Below are 22,853 nucleotides of genomic sequence, written 5' to 3' on the forward strand. Positions count from 1 at the left end.
ATCACTCTCTATAACTGAAATCTGTGCATTTTATTGTATGTAAATTGCATCTCAATAGCTCTATTTAAAAATAAGTTAAAAGCCACACAGGTTGTGAGAAGCATCACTGACACTGGGACTCTGGTTGTCTGCCTCTCAGCCTCCTTCCAGTTTTTTTTCTTTCTTTCTGGATGCACTTTGCAGAACCAAGTCAAGTTGGTGATTGGTACTGAATGACTATCTGAAGCAGCATGACAAAAAACATGAGAAGTTTCAATGGAGTCCACAATTAAATCTGAGACATTAAATCATCAGCTCAGAACCACTCTGGAGATAGCCATGACTCATGCAAATTTCAAGCATGACAAAATAATGAAATAATGATTATAAGTCCCTCAAGAAGGAGGTGGGTTGGAAATGGGTGAGCTAAGAAATATTAGGTGTCATTGGTAATTCTAGAAGTACTATGAAAGAATGAAAGTGCTCCCCATTTAGTTCTTTCCAAGCCTGCAAAAGGCCTAATCTATTCACATACTGTAATTATAATGTATCCCTAGGTATGGCATATATAGCAAAAGCATGCAAGTGAGACTGGAAAAACAGAGCTGGTAGAATTGCCTGTGCATTAATGCTACAGAGAGAAAGAAACATAGTTTTTTGGTTTAAAAAAATTTTTTTTCTAGCTAATCTGGAATTCTTCTCTGTACAGGCTATTGTCTTCCACTTGAGAAGCTGAATTCTGTTTCGTCAGAGGCCTTCCTCAGAGAAGGGAGAGCTCTTGGCGATAGTGGACTAGAATATTTTGTCTATTAAAAACAGAGCCAAAAGAATGCCCTTTGACACTCAGGCTCTGCCACATCCTCATCCCTGTGCTGTAGCAGGCATCCTATTTACAGTGTCCAGTGGGCTAGAAAGATTCGGTGACACTCCATAAGCTCTGCTTCCTAGAAGAGCTGTTTTGCACAGCCATAATCATAAAATAAGACAAGCATAGCAGTTGCCTTGGGTTCTAGATTTTGCTCTTTATTACGAGCCTTTCCAAGCAGCTTACAAATGACTATCAGCTGAAGAGAAATACCTGGACTTTCTTTGGGAAAAGACAACTCTACTTTCAATAGTGTCTACATCCTGCTCATCTCAGAACTTTATTGATGACATGTATTTTATACTTTTTAGAAAATAAAACTTTCTCATGGAAAATGTAGCACAATAACAAATCTCAGGCCCCTTAGTTAATGGAATTCTTCATTAGTGCCAGTAAACCACATTGAAAATTCCACAAAGAATATCTATATTTTAGCCTTTGAAGAAGTCCATGCATTGATTTGATGTTGATTTATTTGTTTGTTTCCAAAGAGAACATCTTCTTGGGGTTTTATGCAACTTTTATTTATCGTATGTATAGAAAGTCCTTAATGATTGGCGTATCTTGCAAAACTAGCTTATTTATTTTCATGCACCCTCAGATAATGAAGTACTATCCTGAATGCCAGAACTGAATTCCAAGATATTGAAAGCAAACATATTACAACTCTGAAAATTAGTCTAAATATCCACTCAATCACTTCACAGATAAATGAATACAATGGGAAACTAATATAAAGGCTTTGTCTGGAGTATTCGCCTCATGGGGAAAAACTGCAGAAAATGAAATGGATATCACCATTTAAGGCTTCTTCTTAAATGAAAAAAAAATTTGAAATTGCTACTAAGTTTTTGTCAGTCTGATTTATTTTCTTAGACACTCGTGTCTCATTTTCAAGTATCAAAGCAAGTAATGACAACTTTTATATCCTTTACTTCTAGGTAATATACTGTCCTAAGGCTTGAAGTGTTCCCTAAAGTCAAATTTAAGAACACTACAGGGAAATTGTTCATTAGTTTATACTATGTACTCATCTGCCTTTAAATATCATTTTAATTATTTGTACTAATTGACAGACTAGATCCCCTGGAAACCATGAAAAATCTACTAGTGTGATCATTAGTATTTCTAAACCTTTAATCTCATTAGATACTTAACATTTCTCTTGTTATTTAACAAGGGAGCAAAATTTGATTGCCATTTTGCTGTTTATAACATTTGTCTTCCCAAAAATCCTCATTACCATTAGTAAAGAGCAACGTGATAATAATATTATTATTTAAGCATTATCATAACAGTAATAGTAACGATGGCTGATAACCTGACTTCTACTCTTGGCTCTGTCAATTGATTATTTTGGGGGCCTTGGACAAGTCACTTAACTTCTCTGAGACTCAATTTTCTAACCTATAAACTGGAGATGTGAACATCTGGTCAGTTACAGGGAGGCTGTGCATATTAGATAACACTTCCGAAGCATTTTAATGTGTTGCTATATTCTCGTTGCACAGAAGTTTTACTCCTCTTTTCAGTGGTGGTCTCATTACCACCATCACCATATTCATCATCATCATCAGCAGCAGCAGCAGCAGCAGCAGTAATTTTATTGGGACAGGCATAGTAAAAAGCTGCCCAGGAAAATGTGACAAAAGGCATACTTGTGGAATAAGGCAAGTAGGCTTCACATTGTATTAATTTCCTATGGCTGCCCTAAAAAAAAAAAAAATCATAAACTATGTAGCTTATAAAAACTAACAAACAAAAAATCCCACAAAAAAACAGAAATTCATTCTCTCACAGTTCTAGAGACCAGAAGTCTGAAATCAAGGTGTCAACAAGGACATACTGCCCCCAAAAGCTCTAGAGAAAAATCTTCCCTTGTCTCTTCCAGACGCTCTCAGCTCCTGGTACTTCTTATCTGGTGGAAACATAACCCCAATCTCTGTCTTCACATGCCTTCTTTGCTGGGTGTCCAAATTCCACTTTCATTTCTCTCTTAAAGACAGCAGGCATTGGATTTAGGGCCCAATCTAAATCTAGAGTGATTTCATCTTGAGATTTTAATTATTTACATCTTCAAAGATCCTATTTACAAATAAGGTCACATTCTGAGGTTCTGTGTGGTCACAATTTGGGGGACACATTGCTAACTCCAATACAATGGTAAAAAGTAACTGGGGACCTGTTTTAAGAATTTTAAGGCTGAAATCAGGATCGTTAGGAAAAAGCACCAGGATCATGAGAGTGGCATGGAAAGTGGATGCATGTTTGCTGTGTTCTTGTCATCATTAAACACTTATCTATGAGAGAACTGAGACTTAAAGATTTTTCAATGCCCAAGATCACTCAGTGGCAAAGTTGTAGTAGAAATAAAATCTCTTGACTCAAAATTCAGTGTTCTATTCACTATATGATTTAATAATCTTTACTGACCTCAGCACTTTTCTAGAAATTATTAGTAAAAATATAATATAAGACCTTGAAAATTGCTGATACCTTAATACTTATGTTGCTTTAATTGGTCAGACTGGAATAGTTAAGACCCATTTGGCTGACTTCCATTTGAAGCTCTGACAGAGTAATTGGCATAACATTAATCTTTCACCTGAGAATAAAAAAAAAAAGCTAGCTACAATTTAAAGGAAAACTTTTGAAAGCTTTGAAGAGTTGTTGTAGCTGATGTTGGTATATTTCAAGGAAAGTATTACTAGTAACAAAGAAGGGCATTTCATGATGACAAAAGGTGATAAGTATGAATTCAATAAGAATACATAAAAGCACTCTAAATTTATAAGCATCTAAAAACATACCTTTAATATAAATTTTTAAAAAGATAGAATTAACAGGTTACATAGGCAAATCAATATTTATAGTTGGAGGATTTTAACTACCTCTGTTTCTCATGAAAATCATAAGCAGACAAAAAAAATCACTAAAGTCATACAAAATCTGAACGATTAAGAAATCTAACATAACTAATGTACCCAATTACTGAAAAAGACATGTTCTTTTCAAGTGAACATGGCGTATTACCAATATTGACCATTTGCCTATGGCACAGAGCTGGTCTACTCAAATTTCAAGGGATTGAAGTCATTTAGAGTATGTCTTCTGACCAAAGTAGAATCACGCACAAATTAATCACAAAATGTATATAAATATTGGATTTCAAGCAAAATACTTCTAAATTAACCATGAGTAAATGAGTAAAGAAGGAATTACAGTAAAAATTAGAAAATATTTAAAAAAAATAATAATGAGGATACCACATATTAAAACTTCTGGAATGCAAAAAAGTAATAATAAAAACTTGTAGAATATAGCTAAAACAATCTGTTGTGGCACATTCAGAGCCTTAATTGCATGTATTATAAAGAAAGGAACACTGAAAAATTAATAATCTATACCTTGATATTAAGAAGTTAGATGAAAAATGCAAATTAAATCCAAAGGGGGTATAAAGAAGGAAATTTTTTTTAAATAGTAAAAAACAACTGAACATAGAGAAAAATCAATAAACTCCAAACATTTGGCCATCATAAAAAGCTAATGAAGATTGATAAACTTCTAACAAAATTGATTAAAAAAACAACAACAACAAAAAGAAGAGACAGAAATAAACAATATCAGGAATGAAAAACATCCTACAACATTAACAATAAACTTAGGGGGTTATCATGCACAGCTTTATACCAATGCATTTAAAACTAGAGATAAAATGGGCAAATTCACTAAAAAATAACTTATTAAAACTGATATGAGAAGAAATAAAAAGTATGAACAGTGCTCTATTAAAGACATTAAATTTCTAATAAAAGTATTCTCACAGTATAATCTTCAGGCCAGATGGAAACATCAGTAAGTTCTTCCTAATATTTAAGTAATAAGTAATAGCAGTTTACTACAAACTCATTCAGGGATTAGAAAAAGAGGGAAGACTTCTCAGCTTGTTTGATGAGGCCAGCATAAACTTGATGCCAAAACTGACAAGGATATTACAAAAAAATTATGGAACAATCTCAGACACACACACATACACACATTTTTCAAACTAGGCATAAGGGTAGATGGAACAGGCATGTGAGACCAGGCTATTGTCATTATTTCCTCCACATGTCCTTCATTTCACTCTTCAGAAGAACAACCTTGTGCTTCTGAGACAGAAAAGGAGTGTGTCTTTTTTATTGGAAAGAAGGCAACACAATAGGAGACGTACCCTTCTGAAGTCATGTATATTTATTAAATCCCACCAGAGAAGTGATGCTCTCTTTTTCAAAATTCATCATAGTACTCTCTACTAGTAGTCTTCCCTTCCATGCCTGTGTGTGGTAACTGAGTGAAATGGGAAAAGTAGAAGAAGCATGAGTCAGACACTGCTAGGTTCAGTCCTGGCTCTCCATTTATTGGCAAGGTGATATTGGGTAAGTTACTTCTCTCTGAGCCTTAGTTTTCTCATATAAATAAAATAATTGGTCAATAGTATTTATCTTGAAGCAGGGAAGGGGATTAAATGAGATAATAGATATGAAAATGCCTAGCACAAATTCTGGCACATAAAGATTTATACGTGCACATAGAAAGACAGATTTTTCTGAAGCTGGAGATACTGTCTGCATTAGTTATTTACATAACTAATACAAATAACTGCATTAGTTATTTACTGTCTGCATTGGTTATGCCACTTAAAGTCACCATTGACTACCTTTTTCTATGTACTAAGAGCAATAAATGCACACCCCTAAAAGGTTATTATTTATTGTTGCAGCTTCTTGTAATGTGTCTGTGTGTACATCACATGCATTTTAATTAGGATATATATGCTGCCTTTTAAAACATACTAGTTAGAGAGATGATGAACAGACTAGTTTTGGGGGCAGGGAACAGCAATGTCCACTAATCAATATAAGCACTCTAGGTACTTCATAACAAATCAGAAAAAATCTTTTTGAAGAATTGTCTTGATAAAAAAGTGCTCTGGGGTATATCAGAGTAAAGCAAGTCATGAAAGTATCTTTGACTCATGAGATGGCATAATATGGATGAAAAGGAAGAGTCAGTAAAAACTCTGGGCTTGCATTTCCTCACCTAAGCCAGACCCTCTGTGACTTTTGTCTTTAAAATATCCTTGCAAAACATTTCCTTACCTGGAATATACCTTCCCCATATCTCTGCCTCGAAAATTGTTACTCATGTTTCAAAATCACACATTCATTCAATCGAAAATGTCTATAAAGCCCTTAATATGTACCAGGAATTGTGCAAGTCACCGGAGTTTCAACGGTGAGCAGAATCAGACTGTGACCTCCTCCTTACGTGCTCAGCATCTGCACCAACGTCCTGTAAAGCTTGCCCTGATTGCTCCCTCCCTGGTCTCAGAACTCTGGCTGTCCACATGGTATTAGAGAACACTCTGTGTGTTTACATGGATGCCTCTCCAGCCTGGCAGGCAGCTCTACAGAAGTTAGGCCTGAATCACTTCATCTCTTCCCCCTCAGTGCACACCTCAGAGTCTGACACATAGTGGACACTCAATAAATGTTTGTTGAATAAATCATTTGTAATTCATGAAGCCTTGGTACAGTCAAATCTGTTAAATAATTTTGCTAATAAATATGAGAGAAAGGAAAACAATTATACTCAGGAAAATTATACTTTTTTGAGATATCCCATGTTTTTTCCTGTTTTATTAGATTTTATTAGCAGTCCTAGTAGCTACTTAAAATATATCTATCTATGAAGTTAATGTCATTGATTTTTAAAGAGATGCACAGTATAAATATAGGTAAAATTATGCCTGATTAGCTTTTTCAAGTTTAAAATCATGAGAATTTTTGAAAAAATAATAAGATGAGCTTCCATTTAATTGGAAATAATTATGTATGTAAATGATTTAATATATGAGAAAATTTGTTAGGTTTTTATACTAATCAACAATATTCATCTAGAAATGGAAAATGGTAGAAGACATTCATAAAATCTGACTTAACGACACTGAGGTCAGAATATTCTCTAAACAGAGATAACATTGTTTATTTAAAAACACTTTGTATAGATCTAAAACTTTCCTGACATTTATAAAAATGTGCTAAACTGTCCCTGAAAAATGAAAAAAAAAAAACCCTGTCATTATTTGTGCCAAAAAAAAAGTAGAAGAAGCCATTCTTCAAGTAGTGCTAAGTGGACTCCAGAGGCTTTAGTAGCATAAATATCAAGGGAACTTTGGAGATAAAGAGATATAGTTTCCATCTATGTATTTAAATAATTAAAATGTTTAGCCTTTAATCATCATGCTCAAAATCACATGCAAAAGGACCGAAGATTGAAAGTATGAAAGTACCTACTTGGTCTGATGTTTAGATCCTTTCAGGTGGGCATGATACTGTTCTATTGAGTTTAGAGAGACACTGCAGATGGTACATCTATAATTGCGCCTCAGACCTGTAGATGACAGACAGACCTGATTAGCTGCATCTTTGTCATCAACTACCTGAATGAATCCTTAAATCTCCAAAAGTTCAGGGACAGAGTATCTTGGAGGTTATTTGGTGCACCCCACCACCACCAACACTTCAATCCTTCCCTCCAAGCCCAGTCGACAGGTCCCTTAGTGGAAGTATGACTGTGACTATGTTAGAAGCAGCCTGCTCTATTTATGGATGATGGATATTATTTGAACATACTTTTTTGAGGTAAAATGTTTCTGGACATTTTATGATCCAAATGAAGAAGCATTCTATTTTTTCCTCAAGGCATATACACATGCTAAGCTGTCATATCTGCAATGAAATTTGAGACTCCAGGGAAAAACTATCTCAATTCCTCTTTCACCTCTATTCTGACAGCAGAATCAGAAATCATTCATTTGGGGAATTGTTCCAGGATCATCTTATAAAATGTAAATACCAGGAGAAGGACAATATATTAATCTAATTCACATAAAAGCCTACTTTCTACCAGAGAGTTTAAAAGAAAGTTATTCATTCGTTTATTCATTTAATTAATTCATTAATAGAGTATCGACTTTGAATTAGGCATTACGAATTCCAAGATGAATAAGATACCCTTTGCTTTCAAGGAGTAAAATCTGATTCCTTTGTCATACTGACTCATCTAGAGACAAATATGTTAGAAAGCAGTTTTAACCAAACTTTAAACATTTGTCATGGCTCAGAGACCCACATGGAACATATTCCTTTTGACAGTGTGTTCCTTCAGAGTAAGGAGAAAAGTAAACTCAGAGTCATGATCTGAAACTTTGGATTAAAATTCTGGCTTGTGTGATTTAGGCTAAATCATGTCATCTCTTCCTGGCTTCAGTTTCCTCATCTACAAGATTAAGACAAGGCTATTCACATTACAAGAATTAATATAAGAATTAAGTGAACAAGACTTAGTAAAATGCTTAGCAAGTGAGAGTTGTTAATAATTTTGCTCCAAAATTCTATGTCTTACCATTGCAAAAGTCAGGGTGCTAAATAATTGTATCATTTTTTTCCCTGATGAACACCTAGTATTCCATTTCTAAGAGACAAAATCATTCTTATTTTCCTAAAAAGAAAATAATGCACAGTGTTGAAAGAATTTTGTAGCCTGCTACCTGGTGACTTTATACAAATTATCTGACTTCTCTGTAGTTCTGTTTCCTTATAGGATTGTGGGAACAATAGAGTGTGATAAAGCCTGTATGAAAAAGTGTCTGGCACGTAAGAAGTGATCAACATAATTATTAGTATGATTTTAAAGAGATGTTAAAATGGAACACTTTAAGTCCCAAAGTCCCAGATGAAGCCCTGAATTGTAGCCTTAAGACATAGATGCTAACTACATCCACATTGCTAAAGTGAGATATGAGAGCCCCAGTTTAGGACATCTAAAGGAAGAGGTCAAGCACCAGCTTCCAACGAGTTGGAGTTTAACTTACCCTCCTCCACACAAGATGGGGAACCACTCTCTTACCTAAAACCCATGGTAAAAGGATTAAATGAACTACCTACAGAGCTTGAGGAGTGCCTGCTTAGGGGAAGCAATGTACTGGACATTTTATACCACCTACAAGATCCAAAGGGCTAGAGACTAATGGCAAAGGAAGAGAGGTGTTAGGATTGAGCACAGACTGTATTCCCAAAGTTTGTCAGAGCAAAAGATATATTTCCCACAGACAACGTGAATAACATGTATGAGAGGAGCTGGTTTGGCGATGTCTTAGATAGTGGAGTCGGGGGCAATGAGACCGCATCAGAATGATGCTAGAAGTGTGTATCTGAATATCTAGGGTCTTAAAGTGATCCCAGAGGGAATATTTAGCTCATATCAAGTAATGGCTACTAAACAGTCTTGAGATCCTTTTTGAAAAGAGTCAGTTTGCAACCCCTGCCAAGACAGGCAGCACCTGTGCTAGCTTTGTATATATATCTATTCTGTAAACTTTTAGCCTCTTTGCCCTTCTAACCTGATACCATGCATCTTTCAGCCCTGGAGGAACCTGGAACGACCTGCTGAGGTAAAAGAAGAAAAGCAAAACCCCAGAAGAAAGGCAAAAGCCCCAGGTAGAGGAAAAGAGAGGAGCCTACCACCCTCTCTTTCCCTACAGTAAATAGTCAGCCCAAGCAGAACTGAGCTGAAAGAGGGGAAAAACTAATTTTTAATAAAGTTTAAAGATATTTTAAAAATACTTTTCTATCCTAGATATATCAGTAAATGATACAGAACTTTTATGTATCTGGGAATGAGAGTAAAGAACTAACTCTTTACTGCTTAAAAATGAGTGAAAATTCATGAGACACCAGTTTTAATCCAAGAAGTAGGAAAAAATTAACCCCACTGATGGTTTAAAGGGCAGTGGAGGGTAAGAATAAGGTTACTTTCTGATTACAGCCAATGAGTCTCTCACTGAATGTTGCAAAGTCAACAGAATGACTCTTGCGTCGACAACGTAATAATGAGCAGAACTTCATGTAGACTGTCAAATTGTTATGACTCAATGTATGTTTCAGAGAAACCTATTTGACATGTCATATGATAAACTGGATTGGCCAGTATAAGACTAACTTGTTTTAGTTTTAATCACATAATTGGAGACTGACTTTCCTAATTGTTTGATTAAGAGTCAATTCAGTTATGAAAAAAAAAAAAAATGAAACCACAGATCTTTGGGATCTTGGGAAGCAATATAAGGGACTCAGAATTTTCCAGGCACAGACCAACAGTTCAGAGACAAGACAGATGATTTCTGGCTTTCTATTCTCTCAAGCAATTACTCCCCAAGTTCCAAGCATGAATGCATCCCCCAGTGAAGTTACTAAAATACAGATTCTCAGCATGGCTTCTGGAGATTCTGAGTCTATAAGCTTTGGATAAGGCCTGGGAATCTACAAGAAGTTTCAGACTTGTAACACCAACCCCCAACATACACACACACTTTAAAAAGTAGTGTCACACACTTTAAAAAGTAGTGCTCCATAGACTCATACACCTCTTGGTAACTTGAATTTGGCAGAACGATACTAGGTCTTTAAAAAAATGTTATTCCATAAAGAAGAGCTGTGCTTACATCACTTTACCATTTCACAGGTGTGCATGATTCAGAAAGATTACTGTAGTCCCCAAACCCAGAGGCTATAAGTTATCACAGCCAGAATATGAGTTCTTTGAATCCGTATTCAGGGCTGAGCCATTCTCCTCTTTTATGCATGGAATCAGAATATAAAAACCAGCTTTGGGCCTTCCTACCTCCAGAGTGCTCTATCAATCTTGTCACAATAAATGGTAACTACTTTTTATACGGGTCCTCTTCAGACTACAGACTAATCAAAGGTCTCTTCATAACAAATGGGGGGTTCAGCTTGGCAACTGGCATATATATTTATGTTTAAAATGGGCATTTTTAAGACTATCAACAAATCTAAAAAATATTCCGATCTGTTGCTTTCCATTACAGTCCTCATGCTCTGCAGCCAAACAGAGGTGTGGGCAGGAAATATTTGGCAATTTATTGCAATGCAAACTACAGGGAGTATAAACTAGAAAGGTAGTACATATAAACAAGAACAAAGGCAGAGAAGGGGCAGAGAAGTCCTCCTCCACACATGACACAGTGTCCTTGGTGGGAACGTAGGAATGCTCAGCTGAAATCCTAATTACTTTGGAATTATACAGCAACTTTTTTCCTTAGAGAACTAGAGGATCTTATTAAACAAAAATGCTAAGTTTCTTAGTCAATTCATTTTCAGTGCAATCCCATATTAACTGTAGCCTAAATCTTTTGCAGACTCTACAGTTATTTCTGCAGTATTTCCAATTTGTGTTAGGAAATACAGTCCCTGCCTGCAAGGAGCTGACAGTCCATCTGGAGAGAGAAGATATGTATACCAACAGCAACAGTGTAAGGTACATTAGATCATAAAAAGTAGCACAGTCAGGATGAAGTAGAATGTTATTGGAACTAGAAGAGGAGATTGTTTCTAATTCAGTCCAGAAAAGCTTCTCAAAGATGCATCACTTTTGTATTTATGTTTCCTAGCACGGTGTGTAAAACAGATGGTCCTGGAGAGTTTAGTAGTATATGACTACTCGGTGTGCCTTTTCAAGTCTAGCAAAGATAAACTTCAAATGTCCCCGCAACTTCAGTTGTAACCATTCTACATTAGGAAAACATCACTGTACCTTTGTTATGATGCCAGGTATTTTGCTGAATGCTATGACTGTAGGAAAGAATAAAACAGACAGAATAACTTTTTTTTTTTTAATGGAACTCATCAGGTAGAAAAAAAAAGAAACACATAAATGAAAATATAATTAAAGATTATAAAAGTGTCACAAAGGACATAAACAGGATAATGAGAGAGAAACAAAAAAGAACGGTGATTTTAGTCAAATATATGGTCAACAGAGTTCTCTAAGAAGTGTGATATTAAACCAGAGAGATGAGATTTGAGCTATGATTTGAAGAACTAGTTAAAGAGTTGTCCAGGGAAAGTAAACAGCAAGCACAGAGAGCTGGAAGTGGAAATAGGCTTACAGCGTTCAAGGAACAGAAAGTGTGAAAGAAAGAAACAAATTAAACAAAACTGTCAACTCAGAATCCTGTATGCAGCAAAACTATCCTTCAAAATTGAAAGTGGAATGAGAACAAAAATTTTCAATAAAAACTAAGAAAATAGTTTTCCAGCAGACTTACATTACAGAAATGTTTACAAAGTCTTTCAGGTGGAAAGCAAATGACACCAGATGTAAACTCAGATTTACAAGAAAAAATGAAGATTATAAATAATTAATATGCCTTAATAAATATATTAAATAATTAATATCTTTTTATTCCTCTAAATTTATTTGAAGACAGTAAACAATTTAAAGCAAAACTGTAGCATTGTATTGTGTATTGTGGTATTTATAATGTATATACATATAAAATATATGACAACAATAGCACGAGAATGGATGGGAGTAGAACAATACTGTTGAAAGAGTATATTTTACATGAAGTGGTAAATATTAACTTTAAATAGACAGTGGTCAATTAAGAATGCATACTATAATACCTTAGGAAAAAAATACAAAGATATACAGCTAAAGAACCTATAGAGAAAAATGGGATAATAAAAAGTATTTGATTAACCCAGAAGGCAGGAAAAGAGAAAGAGAAAAATAGAAAATGGATGAAACAAATAGAAAATGAATAGTAATATGACAGAGCTAAATTCAACCAACCAATAATTAAGTTACATGCAAATGGACTAAACATTTAAATGGCAGAAATTGTCAGTCTGGATAAAAAGCAAGATCTAAATATATAGTATTTTCAAGATATGTACTTTGTACACTTATAGGTTGAAAGTAAAAGAATGAAAAAAGATATACCACACAAACAGTAAGTATAAGAAAGTGCACATGCCTATATTAATATCAGACAAAATAAATTTCAAGACAAGAAATATTAGCAGAGATAAAGGGGATGTTTTACAATGGTACAAGGAGAAATTTTTCAGGAGAATCTAACAATACTAAATCAGGATAGCCTTTCATCTATTAATGAAATGGATTATGTTGTTGAAAATTTCCCCACAAAGAAAGCTCTAGAACCAGAAGGGTTTATTGGAGAATTCAATCAAGTATTAAAAGATTGTATGATATCTACATATACAAATTCTTTCAGCACATGGAGGAGAAAGAAACATTTCCACACTCATTTTTGAAACAGCATAATGTTAACAACAACAAAAAAACCTGACAGACTCTAAAAGAAAATAAAATTGCAAACCAATATTTGTTTGCAGAAAACAATGACAGAAAAGTCCTCTAAAAATTAGCTAGTCAGAAACACAATGTAGATATAGACATGCATGTATATATGTATACAGACATACATATATCCATTATATCAAACCAAATTTGCTTATTCCAAGAAACTAGATTGGTTTAACATTTAAAAATCAAAAAATATTCATTGTATTAACAGACAAAATGAGAAAATAATATAACCCAATAGATGCAGAAAATAGCATTTGACAAATTTCAACATCCATCCATAATCCAAATTCTCAGCATACCAGAAAAGAATTTCCTTAATTTAATAAAGAGCTTCATCGAAAAACTACAGGTAATATTATATTAAATGGTGAAATATTGAACAGTTTCCTAAGATAAAGAAAAAGCCAAGAATGTCACTTTTATTATGTCTATTCAGCATTGCACTGGAGATTCCAGGCAGTGCAATAAGAAAAGAAAAAAAAAATTCTTGCAGATTACAAATAAAGAAGTAAAATTATCTTTATTTGTAGAAGATATGATTGTTTATATAGACAATTTTAAGGGACCTTCAAATTAACTGCTATAATAAATGAATTTAGTAAGGTTATAATATACAAAGCCAGTAGAAAAAAAATCAAATGTATTCTTAAAGTAGTTACAAACAACTGAAAGATAAAAAATTTAAAAATACCATTCTAATAGTATCAAAAATATTTTAAAATACTTAGGAATAAACTTATTAAAGATGTATAAGACTGAAAACTACAAAACATTGTTGACAGAAATTAAGATAACCAAATAGATACAGAGATATAGACATCATATTTATGAGCTAAAATAATCAATATTGTTGAGATAACAGTTCTCCTATACATTCAATGCAAACTCAAATTTGAACAGGCTCTTTGTATGAATCATTTAATCTAAGTGAAAATCAAAGTAACTAGAATTGCCAAAACAATTCTGAAAAAAAATATTTTGAGAACTCACACTTGAGGACTTTAAGATATGCTGTAAAAGTTATGTAATCATAAAAGTTATGTAATCATTAAGCACAAGGATAGACAAATTGCATCAATGGAACAGAATAGAGCGTCTAGAACTAGAGCTACACACAAAAGATCAATTAATTTTTTAAGTTTTATAGAGATATAATTGACAATACAGCTCTGTATAAGTTTAAGTGCACCCTATAATGATGACATACATATTGTGAAATGATTACCATAATAAGTTTAGTTAATATCCATCATCTCATGTAAACACAAAAAGAAAAAGGGAAAAAAACTTTTTTCCTTGTTATGAGAACTTTTAGGATCTACTCTCTTAGCAACTTTCAAATATACCATAGAGTAGTATTAACTACTCTCTTCATATTATATATTACAGTCCCAGTTCTTATTATCTTGTAACTCAAAGTTTGTACGTTTTGACCACCTTCATTGATTTACAACAAAGGTGTTAAGGCGATTCAATGTAGGAAGAAAGCTTTTCAACAAATGGTGCTGTAACATGTAAAATGTATGAAACAAAAAGATGATCTACCCCTACCTCATGATACACATTAAAATTCAGATTTATTATAGATTTAAATGTGAAAGATAAAACTATAAATCTTTTAGAAAAATACAGGTGAATATCTTATGAACTTGGGGTAGACACAGATCTCTTAGGAAACAACATAAACTGAACATAAAAAAATAATATATTGAATTTTATAAAAATCAAAACTACTTATTAAAAACTCAAGAAAACAAAAATTTGAGCTATATCTTAAAAAGAAAAATATTTGCAATACATATATCTGATACAGAACTGTTTCCAGAATATATAATTAACTGCTATAAATCAATAAGAAAAAGAGAAACAGCCCAAACGTTTCGAAGGACAAAATACTTGATCAGATATGTCATAAAAAAAGATATAAAAATGATCAATAAGCACATGAAAAGGTGCTCAACATCATCTGTCCCAGGGAAATAAAAATTAAAAGAGCAATTAAATATTGTCTTATACTCTCTATAATTGTTACCCTCAAATAAAACAATATCAAATGTAAACGACTATTTTGAAAAACTGGAATATTTACACATTCCTGAGAAGATTGCAAAATGATACACTTACTTGGGAAAACTGTCAATTTCTTAAAAAGTTAAACACATATTACCCAATGACTCAGAAATTCTACTGCTAGACATTTACCCAAGGAACAAAAACTCAAAACAATCTAAATGTTCATGAACACAAGAACCGATAAGCAAGTTATGATTTATTCATACAATGGAATAATATATGGAAACTAAAAAAGAAACCTACTGACTTATGCAACAACATAAATGAGTCTCAAACAATGTAATATGTAGGCAAAAAAGTCAGACACAAAAGAGCACATATTATATGATTTCATAAAGTTCAAGAACAGCAAAGCTATTCTGTATTAATGGAATTCAAAAGAGTTACCTTTTGGGGGTAGGGACTGACTGGAAGGGAATGCAAGACAATTTTCCAGAGTAATGTAACTGCTTTATACCTTGATTGGGATGGTAGTTACAGGGTATACTTATTTACCAAAATTCGTCAGACCATATACCCAAGATCTGCTTATTTCACTTGATTAAAAAATAATTAGACGAGATTATACACAGAAACCTCAGCAAACTAGAAACTTGAGTTTAGCCAGTTTCTGTTGTATCCTCATTTACTCCCTAGACATTCTATTGTTTTCCATTATAGAAAATAAACTTTATATTCATATTTATGCTTTGATAACCTTGCAACACACAAAAAAATATTTATATATGGTCCGTATTATAATGTTTACTAAAGCTGGAACCATTTTGAAAGATGATTAATAATATAAAAGTAAAAACAATAAAGACTTTGGTTTTGAATGATTTCTTTCTCTTCCACTTCTTTAACATTCATTAAACAATATGTCCTGTGAATGGATTGGTTGTCTTCCAGTACAAGAAGTAATAGCTAATACTTACATATGCCACATATAAGCACTTTTGTGCCTACTTTACCCGTTTACTCTTTTACTCTTCACAATACCCTATGAGCGGACACTATCGTTGTTATCCTTATTAAACAGATGAGGAAACTGAGGTACACAGACTTACTCAAAATCACAGAGCTAGTTGGAGACACCCACACATCCTGCTCTGGAGTCCATGCTCCTAACCACTATGCATACTGCTTCCTGTGACAGGTGACCAGGAATAGAGTCACAAATTGAGGACTCTTTATAGCTCATCTAGACCAGTAGTTCTCACACTGGCTACTAGAAAATCAAGCAGGCGTTGTTAACAATATAAATTTCAAGCCTCACCCCCTGATAATTATGATTCAGTAAATCTAGAGTGGAATCAAGAAATCTGCTTTTTTTAATGCTCCCCAAGGTGCAAGTTGTAGAGAACCATTGGTCTAATCCAAAACCCCACATGAAGTTATTTTCAAGCAGAATTGTTTATATCTGCTTGCATTTGGAGGCTGTTCTTTTGTAAACACAATCGAACTCTACCCATGGGCCTGAGCTCTGCTTTGTGCACAAGTTTATTCTCATCTCTTCAAATACATCAAAGAAATACTTTCCCCTAAGGTTCTAGTTACCAGGCTTAAAGTCCATTGGTATTTCAACAGTGTTCTGAATTACAATATAGGTTCAAGTTATCTGCATCATGTCTATCATTATCTTCTGGATGGTATTTCCTGTTTGTTGATCACATTCTTAAAATAGAATACCGAAACTGAAGGTCAAGTCCCTAGTGTAGTTTCATGAGCACAAAGCAGAGCAGATCTGTCATAGCCCTTGTGCACCATTAATTCTATCAGTACCTTTAAAGCTTTGAGTGTGTGTATGTGTGTGTTTGTACCTGGCAACCCTGACCCACTATAATCCACTATAATTAAACCTGCTGTCAATCAATTCTAAGTCTTTTGCACACAGGTTTCTGCTAAGTTGAATCTTCGTTTATTAATTTTGATTGGATGGCAGTGGCTGCCAGAGTGCTATGGAAATGTTATGAACTCTCACTCCAAATGATAGAGAAAGATTGCCATCAGCTATTAGCCAAGCCTGTCATTGGTGAGGGGTATAATGCCAGTGGCATGCTTTTCATGTCTGTCATTCCAGCTCCAGCATGTTAACATAAATTATAGAAAAGTCAGGGTAAAGAATATTCCAGTAAACCAGGGAGTCATCAACATATACATGGTAGTTAAAGCCATAGGGATGTTTAGATCATCTATGGAGATGGTCGTAAGTGAAGAGAAGAGAGTGGCGGAGAGTGCTCGAGCAGTTAGTACTCCTTGATATCAGAGCATTACTGATCTGATTTGATGCATGGGGAAGGAGCCAGGCCCACAGGCATCTCTAGTTCCCACTGGATCTCCACTTTCAATGTGGTGAATCCTGGGGCAGATGTGACTATGGGAACCTGGTGCAAGGCCCCAGCCTATCCTGCAGGTCACTCATATCATTGAGGCTGGAGCACTAAGACTAAGATATAGTCTCTCATTTGTCCTCATGAAATTTAGTTTTCCCTCAAAAGCACAATTTATCTTTATTCTTTCTTTCCTTATAGCCATTTTTCCTTCCTAACTGCTGAACCTGCTGACTTCAGGCCCAACGCTAGTTGCAGAAGAAACAGCACTACATCTACTGCCTCATCAGTTCCCATAATTACATAAAATCTAGTCCTTATTCTATATCAATTATGTCGGTTATACTTCTCATATCAAACACTAACTCATGGAGGTGCCATTGAGGAAGTCGAGAGAAGAAAGCTTTTCTAGAAGGATGACGAAGTTATTATCATATTTAATCCTCGAAACCACCTCATGAACATTATTATCCCATTTTACAGTTGAGAAAAATATGGTTCAAAGACATCAAAGTCATAGAACTAGTGAGTGGAAAAGACACATCTGAATTTGTTTATTTCTGATTTCGAAGCTAGGGGCTTTAATAACTACACTAGGGCATTTAAAAGAAAAATAGAAGTAAAGGAGGAAAGTAGAGGAATCCTGTTTTAAAAAAACTTAACTTGAAACTAATATGTAAAATAGACAAAGCATAACTGCTCTAGTTGAAATTGGAGTAGAAGTCCCAAACGCTCATCAGTTTCCCATCAAACTCCAGGCATAGCACTTATGGTGCCCCAAGTAAGAGACACTGGGCTCTGTGGAGCAGAGTTTGAAAACCACTGAATTTTGCCATGTTACTACTGGTGTCCAATCTTAGACATTCACTATGTTTAAGCTAAGGAAACCTTGCTAAAGTTAGAGTTTGTTGTAGTCTTGGTTGAAGAGCCTATATTACTCCATACTACAGCCATTAGGATGTGCAGGATGTTTAAATGTTTAACCTTCTGAATTCATCCCACTGCCTGAAGACATAGACAGCATGGTACCAAACAGTCAATTAAACAAAGAACACACATTTTCTAAGACAATCCTTTCTCTATTTAAATAGCATATATGCAAAGCCTTGCAAATGGAATCAGGAAGCAAATGACTTTGCATCTTCAAAAGCTATTTCCAAACAAACGAAACCTAGAGCTATGAAATAAATTTATTCTCAGTAATTAAAAGACAATTTTAACCATGTTGGATGCCTGACCTAAGAAAGGACTAGAAAATTGTCACCCTACTGTGAAGATTCAGAAGGGACAGAGTAGTTCATTCTAAATATTTAAAGAGCTGGTTTATTGGAAGAAGGTTTAGATGTGTTCTATATTATGGCAGAGAATAGATAATACATTTTTATACTTTAAGCCCCTATACAGCCTTGATTTTAGCTTCGGAGGTTATCACTATTATGATTGCTATTAGAAAACCACAAGTAACACAAATAATTGAACTGGTTTTTGTTTTTTGCTTCTGTGATTTGAATTAAATGTTAAGAAAACAGAAATAAATAAACCTACTTTGAAGCAATCTACTATTTGAATTGTACTCAAAGGATTTTTAACCATATATTAAATAACAACATATGGGCAATATAGTTTTTCCTGGTCTGGATGTTGATGTGATACAAATGAAAATTCAAAGAACATGAAATTTGTGTTTTTCTTTGGGTCCCACGGCAGTGCCAAGATCTCAATGGATTTCGGCAACTAACAACTTGGCAGAGCATTTTTTTAAGGTAAAGCATTTTCATAAAACTTGTTTTTTTCTACAACACAATTTTTGATTACAGAGTGTTTTCCGCATAAAGTAGACTGTACTCCTAACATGAAGTTGTGGATTATGGCATCAAGTTAAACAACAGGTTAAATTAAAGCTCAAACAGTTACTTGCTACTCCCTCAGCACAGTAGAAATTGGAGTACAGGATAGAAGCATGTTTCTTCCCTTCTCTCTTTGTCCTGCAGTGGTGTCTCTTCCAGGCCATCTCGTTTATTCTTAAAGGCTAGGGAATCACAGACTGCTGCGATTATCAATAATTATGATAGGTCTACAGTTGTCAAAAAAATGGTAGTATTGGCTTTTTAGCTGCATTAGCTGAGGGATGCAGTGATTGTCAACTCTTTTAGTCATCTGCTAGAAGCCCAAATGCATCTTCTGCAACCCTTGCTTTGGAGCTGCACAGCTGCCTGGTTAATCAAAAGGCCCCAGGAAGGAGAAGCAGCATTGTTGGTAATTTTCAAGAGATCTCATCCAAGAAAGATTCAAAGGTGAAATATGAACAGCAATGAAGTCCTAATTGTCAATATCTCCCTTGAATCACTTTATAAATGGCAGTATATCCTTTTCCTCTTTCTCTGTCATTCACACACAAACAGTCCATTAGGTACATGACTACAATCTCTGGTGTCCTCCTAGTTCTTTCGTGAATCCCTCTTGCTGGCTTGTAGACATTTTTCTCATATGGCCAGGTCTTTATCTTGCTTTTAGCAAACAGCCTGCCAAATTCTACATTAAGTCATGGCTGTCTGCTGCTTCCCTGCTGCACTGGCCTTTTAACAGGGATGTTTGGAATCAAAAAGCCTTCAACATTAGAAGAAAGCAACTTTCAAGGTGGAATTTCAGGCTTGACCAGATGGGTGGGAGAGAGCTTTGTGAAGACAATGGCCTTCAAATCACTAGGGCCACATAGGGGCCTGCTCTGCTCTCCCCTGGGTCACCCTGACACACGGGTCCCCATTTGTGACTTGGATAAGTGACTTCTCTCTGGGACACATGGCAGGAAAACTCCCTGTTTATCATTATCATAGTGGTTTTATCTATATTTATAGAAATATGCCCGAACTTGTCTGATTTACAATGTGACAGAGAATATCAGAATTTATAATTTACAGGTAATAAAAACTGTTGATTTTAGAAAAACAATTGTATAAAATCTGGAAAATGACTGTGACTCCATAATTCTCAAATATATTGGAGCTTGACAACATGAGAAATAAAGGACATGAAAGAATAAAATACAGATAATTTTCAGAAGGAAGTATTTACATTTTTTCCTCAATCTGCCCTTGTTATTGACACTTAGGTGTCTCCATTTCCTAATCTATAAAATGAAGATAATAATTGAACCTACCTCAGAGTTTATATAAAAATTTAAAAAGTTAATATAAGTGAACAACTTAGAAAAGAACCAAACAGTTCAACAAATGTAAACTATGACTGTTATTTTTAATCACGATGATTCTTGGCTTTGGAAAAAAATAAAGACCTAACTCATGAGTGGGAGATTTTATAATAATTTAATACTCCAGAAAAAGTTTTCTTTTTTAGCGTCATGAGGCATATTCTAATATTTCTGGCAAGCTGCCTTCTCCACAGATGCTATTTATATACTTCTTTTCTTGACAGGTCAAATGCTTCCTTATATACTAATCATCCTATATATTTGCTTGGCATAGAGTTGAATTGAAAATTATCTCTATTCTTCATTTAAAAATTTTTTTGAGAAGATATGACATTTCATGAACTGCGTCTTAGAAAGCTGTTGACATAGTTGATCTCAATATATTTTCTTTGTTTTTAAATTGGGTGATTGAGGCTACTGAATAGGTAATTAGCTAAGTTATAGATTAGATAAAAAGGAAAATGAAGAAGAGTATATTGGAAGTCCTATAATTGCATCATTTTTATTCTTAAGAAGCACACTTAAGGATCCATCTGAAGACTTGTTTTTTTCTTCCATTAACAGTCTCTGCTAATAGTACCATTTGTTCTCTAGGGTCCTTATAAACACTGAGCGGGCAGAGGCTCTGGTAAGAGCAGCAATTTCTTTCCAACTGCTCAAAATGACTTCCCAGGTGACGTGTGTGTGTGTGTGTGTGTGTGTGTGTGTGTGTGTGTGTCACAGATTTGTATTTGCTAAATCATCTACTTGGTAATACTTGCTAATTTTTCTCTGTAATTTCCAGATCAATACTGGTGATGCTTCGCAGTAATTCTCAGACAAGTACAGAGCAGTCATGTGCACATTCCCAGCTGAGATTGAACAGGTGGACACTCTGCCTACCTGTTTCAACTTTCAAACAGAAATGACCAAAGGGTGGAGATGGTATGGAGCAGCCAGGGCAGTGCAAAAAGTTCCAGCTTTGGGGCCAGTTGTTGGAATGCGAATTCCAACTTGACACCTGTTGGTGGGGCAGCCTCAAGCAAGTTATTTAACGCTTCTGAATCTCATTTTCTCTTTTGCAATATAAAGAAAATAGACTCTACTGGTATGAATCATCTGTTATGACTATAACCTAGGTGAGATATGTGGACAGACAGGTAGATGGATGCATATATTTCCCCTAGGAGCAATGGGTCAGTATTGGCTAATTCAGTTTTGGGGTGGGAAAGATTTACAAAGTAACTACCTTGAATAAAGTGAATTGACTGTATGTACACACACTTGGGGAGGTTGAGACGATGGAAAGACTCGCAGGCCACTGTAAGGACTTCAGCTTTTGATCAGAGTGAGATGGGAAGCCATTGGACTGAAATGTTAACAGGATCACCCTGACTGCTCTGTTGAGAATAGTCTAAAGCATGGGAATAAGAGCAGAAGCAGAGAGATGGATGGGTATAGAGACCAACTGCAATCATTCAAATGGGAAAGTATTGTGACCAGAACTAGGGTGATAATCCAAAAATCATAAAAATGCTAAAAATGAGGTTAGACTATCCCCTTCTTCCCCAAAAGAAGAAAAGCAAGAGAAATTTAATTATGAAATGTCTTCATGTCTAAAACCAAGCTTTTCATCTCCCATTCAAAACTGCTCCCCACACAGCACTCTGCATTCCAGTTTGCACAGGCTACAACTCGCCACCTTCCAGTCCTCTTTCAACAGCATCCAGCTCAGTGGACATTCGCTTGGCTCTGTCCTCAAAATAGATCCAGAATCTATTCTTACATTTTAAAAATGCTTTTAGTTGTGGTAAAATACACATTACATAAAATCTGCCGTTGAGTGGCACTTAGCACGTTCACATTATTGTGCTGCCATCGCCACTGTCCACCACAGAACTCTTCATCTCTCAACACTGAAACTCTGTATCTGTTAAACAACAACTTTCCCTACCCTCTCTCTCCCTGGCCCTTGGCAACCACTGTTCTACTCTTTAACTCTGAATTTGACTACTCTAGGTACCTCATATGAGTGGAATCATACAGTTCTGTGTCCTTTTTATCTGCCTTATTTCACTAAGCACTATGTCTTCAAGGTCCATCCATGTTATAGCATGTGCCAGAATGTCCTTTTCTAAGGCTGAACAGTATTCCATTTGTATGTATATACCACATTTTGTTTTTTCATTCA

General features: G+C 34.9%; 1 protein-coding gene across 11 annotated transcripts in view; it reads right to left on the reverse strand.

The window, feature by feature from the left end:
* ZMAT4 (zinc finger matrin-type 4) overlaps window positions 1-22,853 on the reverse strand; it is a 373,556-nt gene that overhangs the window by 104,842 nt on the left and 245,861 nt on the right. For 4 of the 11 annotated variants that reach the window (XR_005650851.1, XR_005650852.1, XM_039853598.1 and 1 more), the window contains exon 7: window positions 7,186-7,282. Coding sequence is in view for 9 of the 11 variants with exons in the window: in XM_039853598.1 (XP_039709532.1) it covers window positions 7,186-7,282 (97 nt within the window). In the remaining 2 variants the exon portion in view is untranslated. Of the gene's footprint in view, window positions 1-4,349; window positions 5,177-7,185; window positions 7,283-22,853 lie in introns of those variants that run through there. The other 7 variants (XM_039853597.1, XM_039853596.1, XM_039853595.1 and 4 more) reach the window with 5 other exon arrangements.

Source organism: Pteropus medius, unplaced genomic scaffold, assembly GCF_902729225.1.
Source record: "Pteropus medius unplaced genomic scaffold, Ma_sr-lr_union100, whole genome shotgun sequence".
In the NCBI taxonomy this organism is placed as follows: Eukaryota; Metazoa; Chordata; class Mammalia; order Chiroptera; family Pteropodidae; genus Pteropus; species Pteropus medius.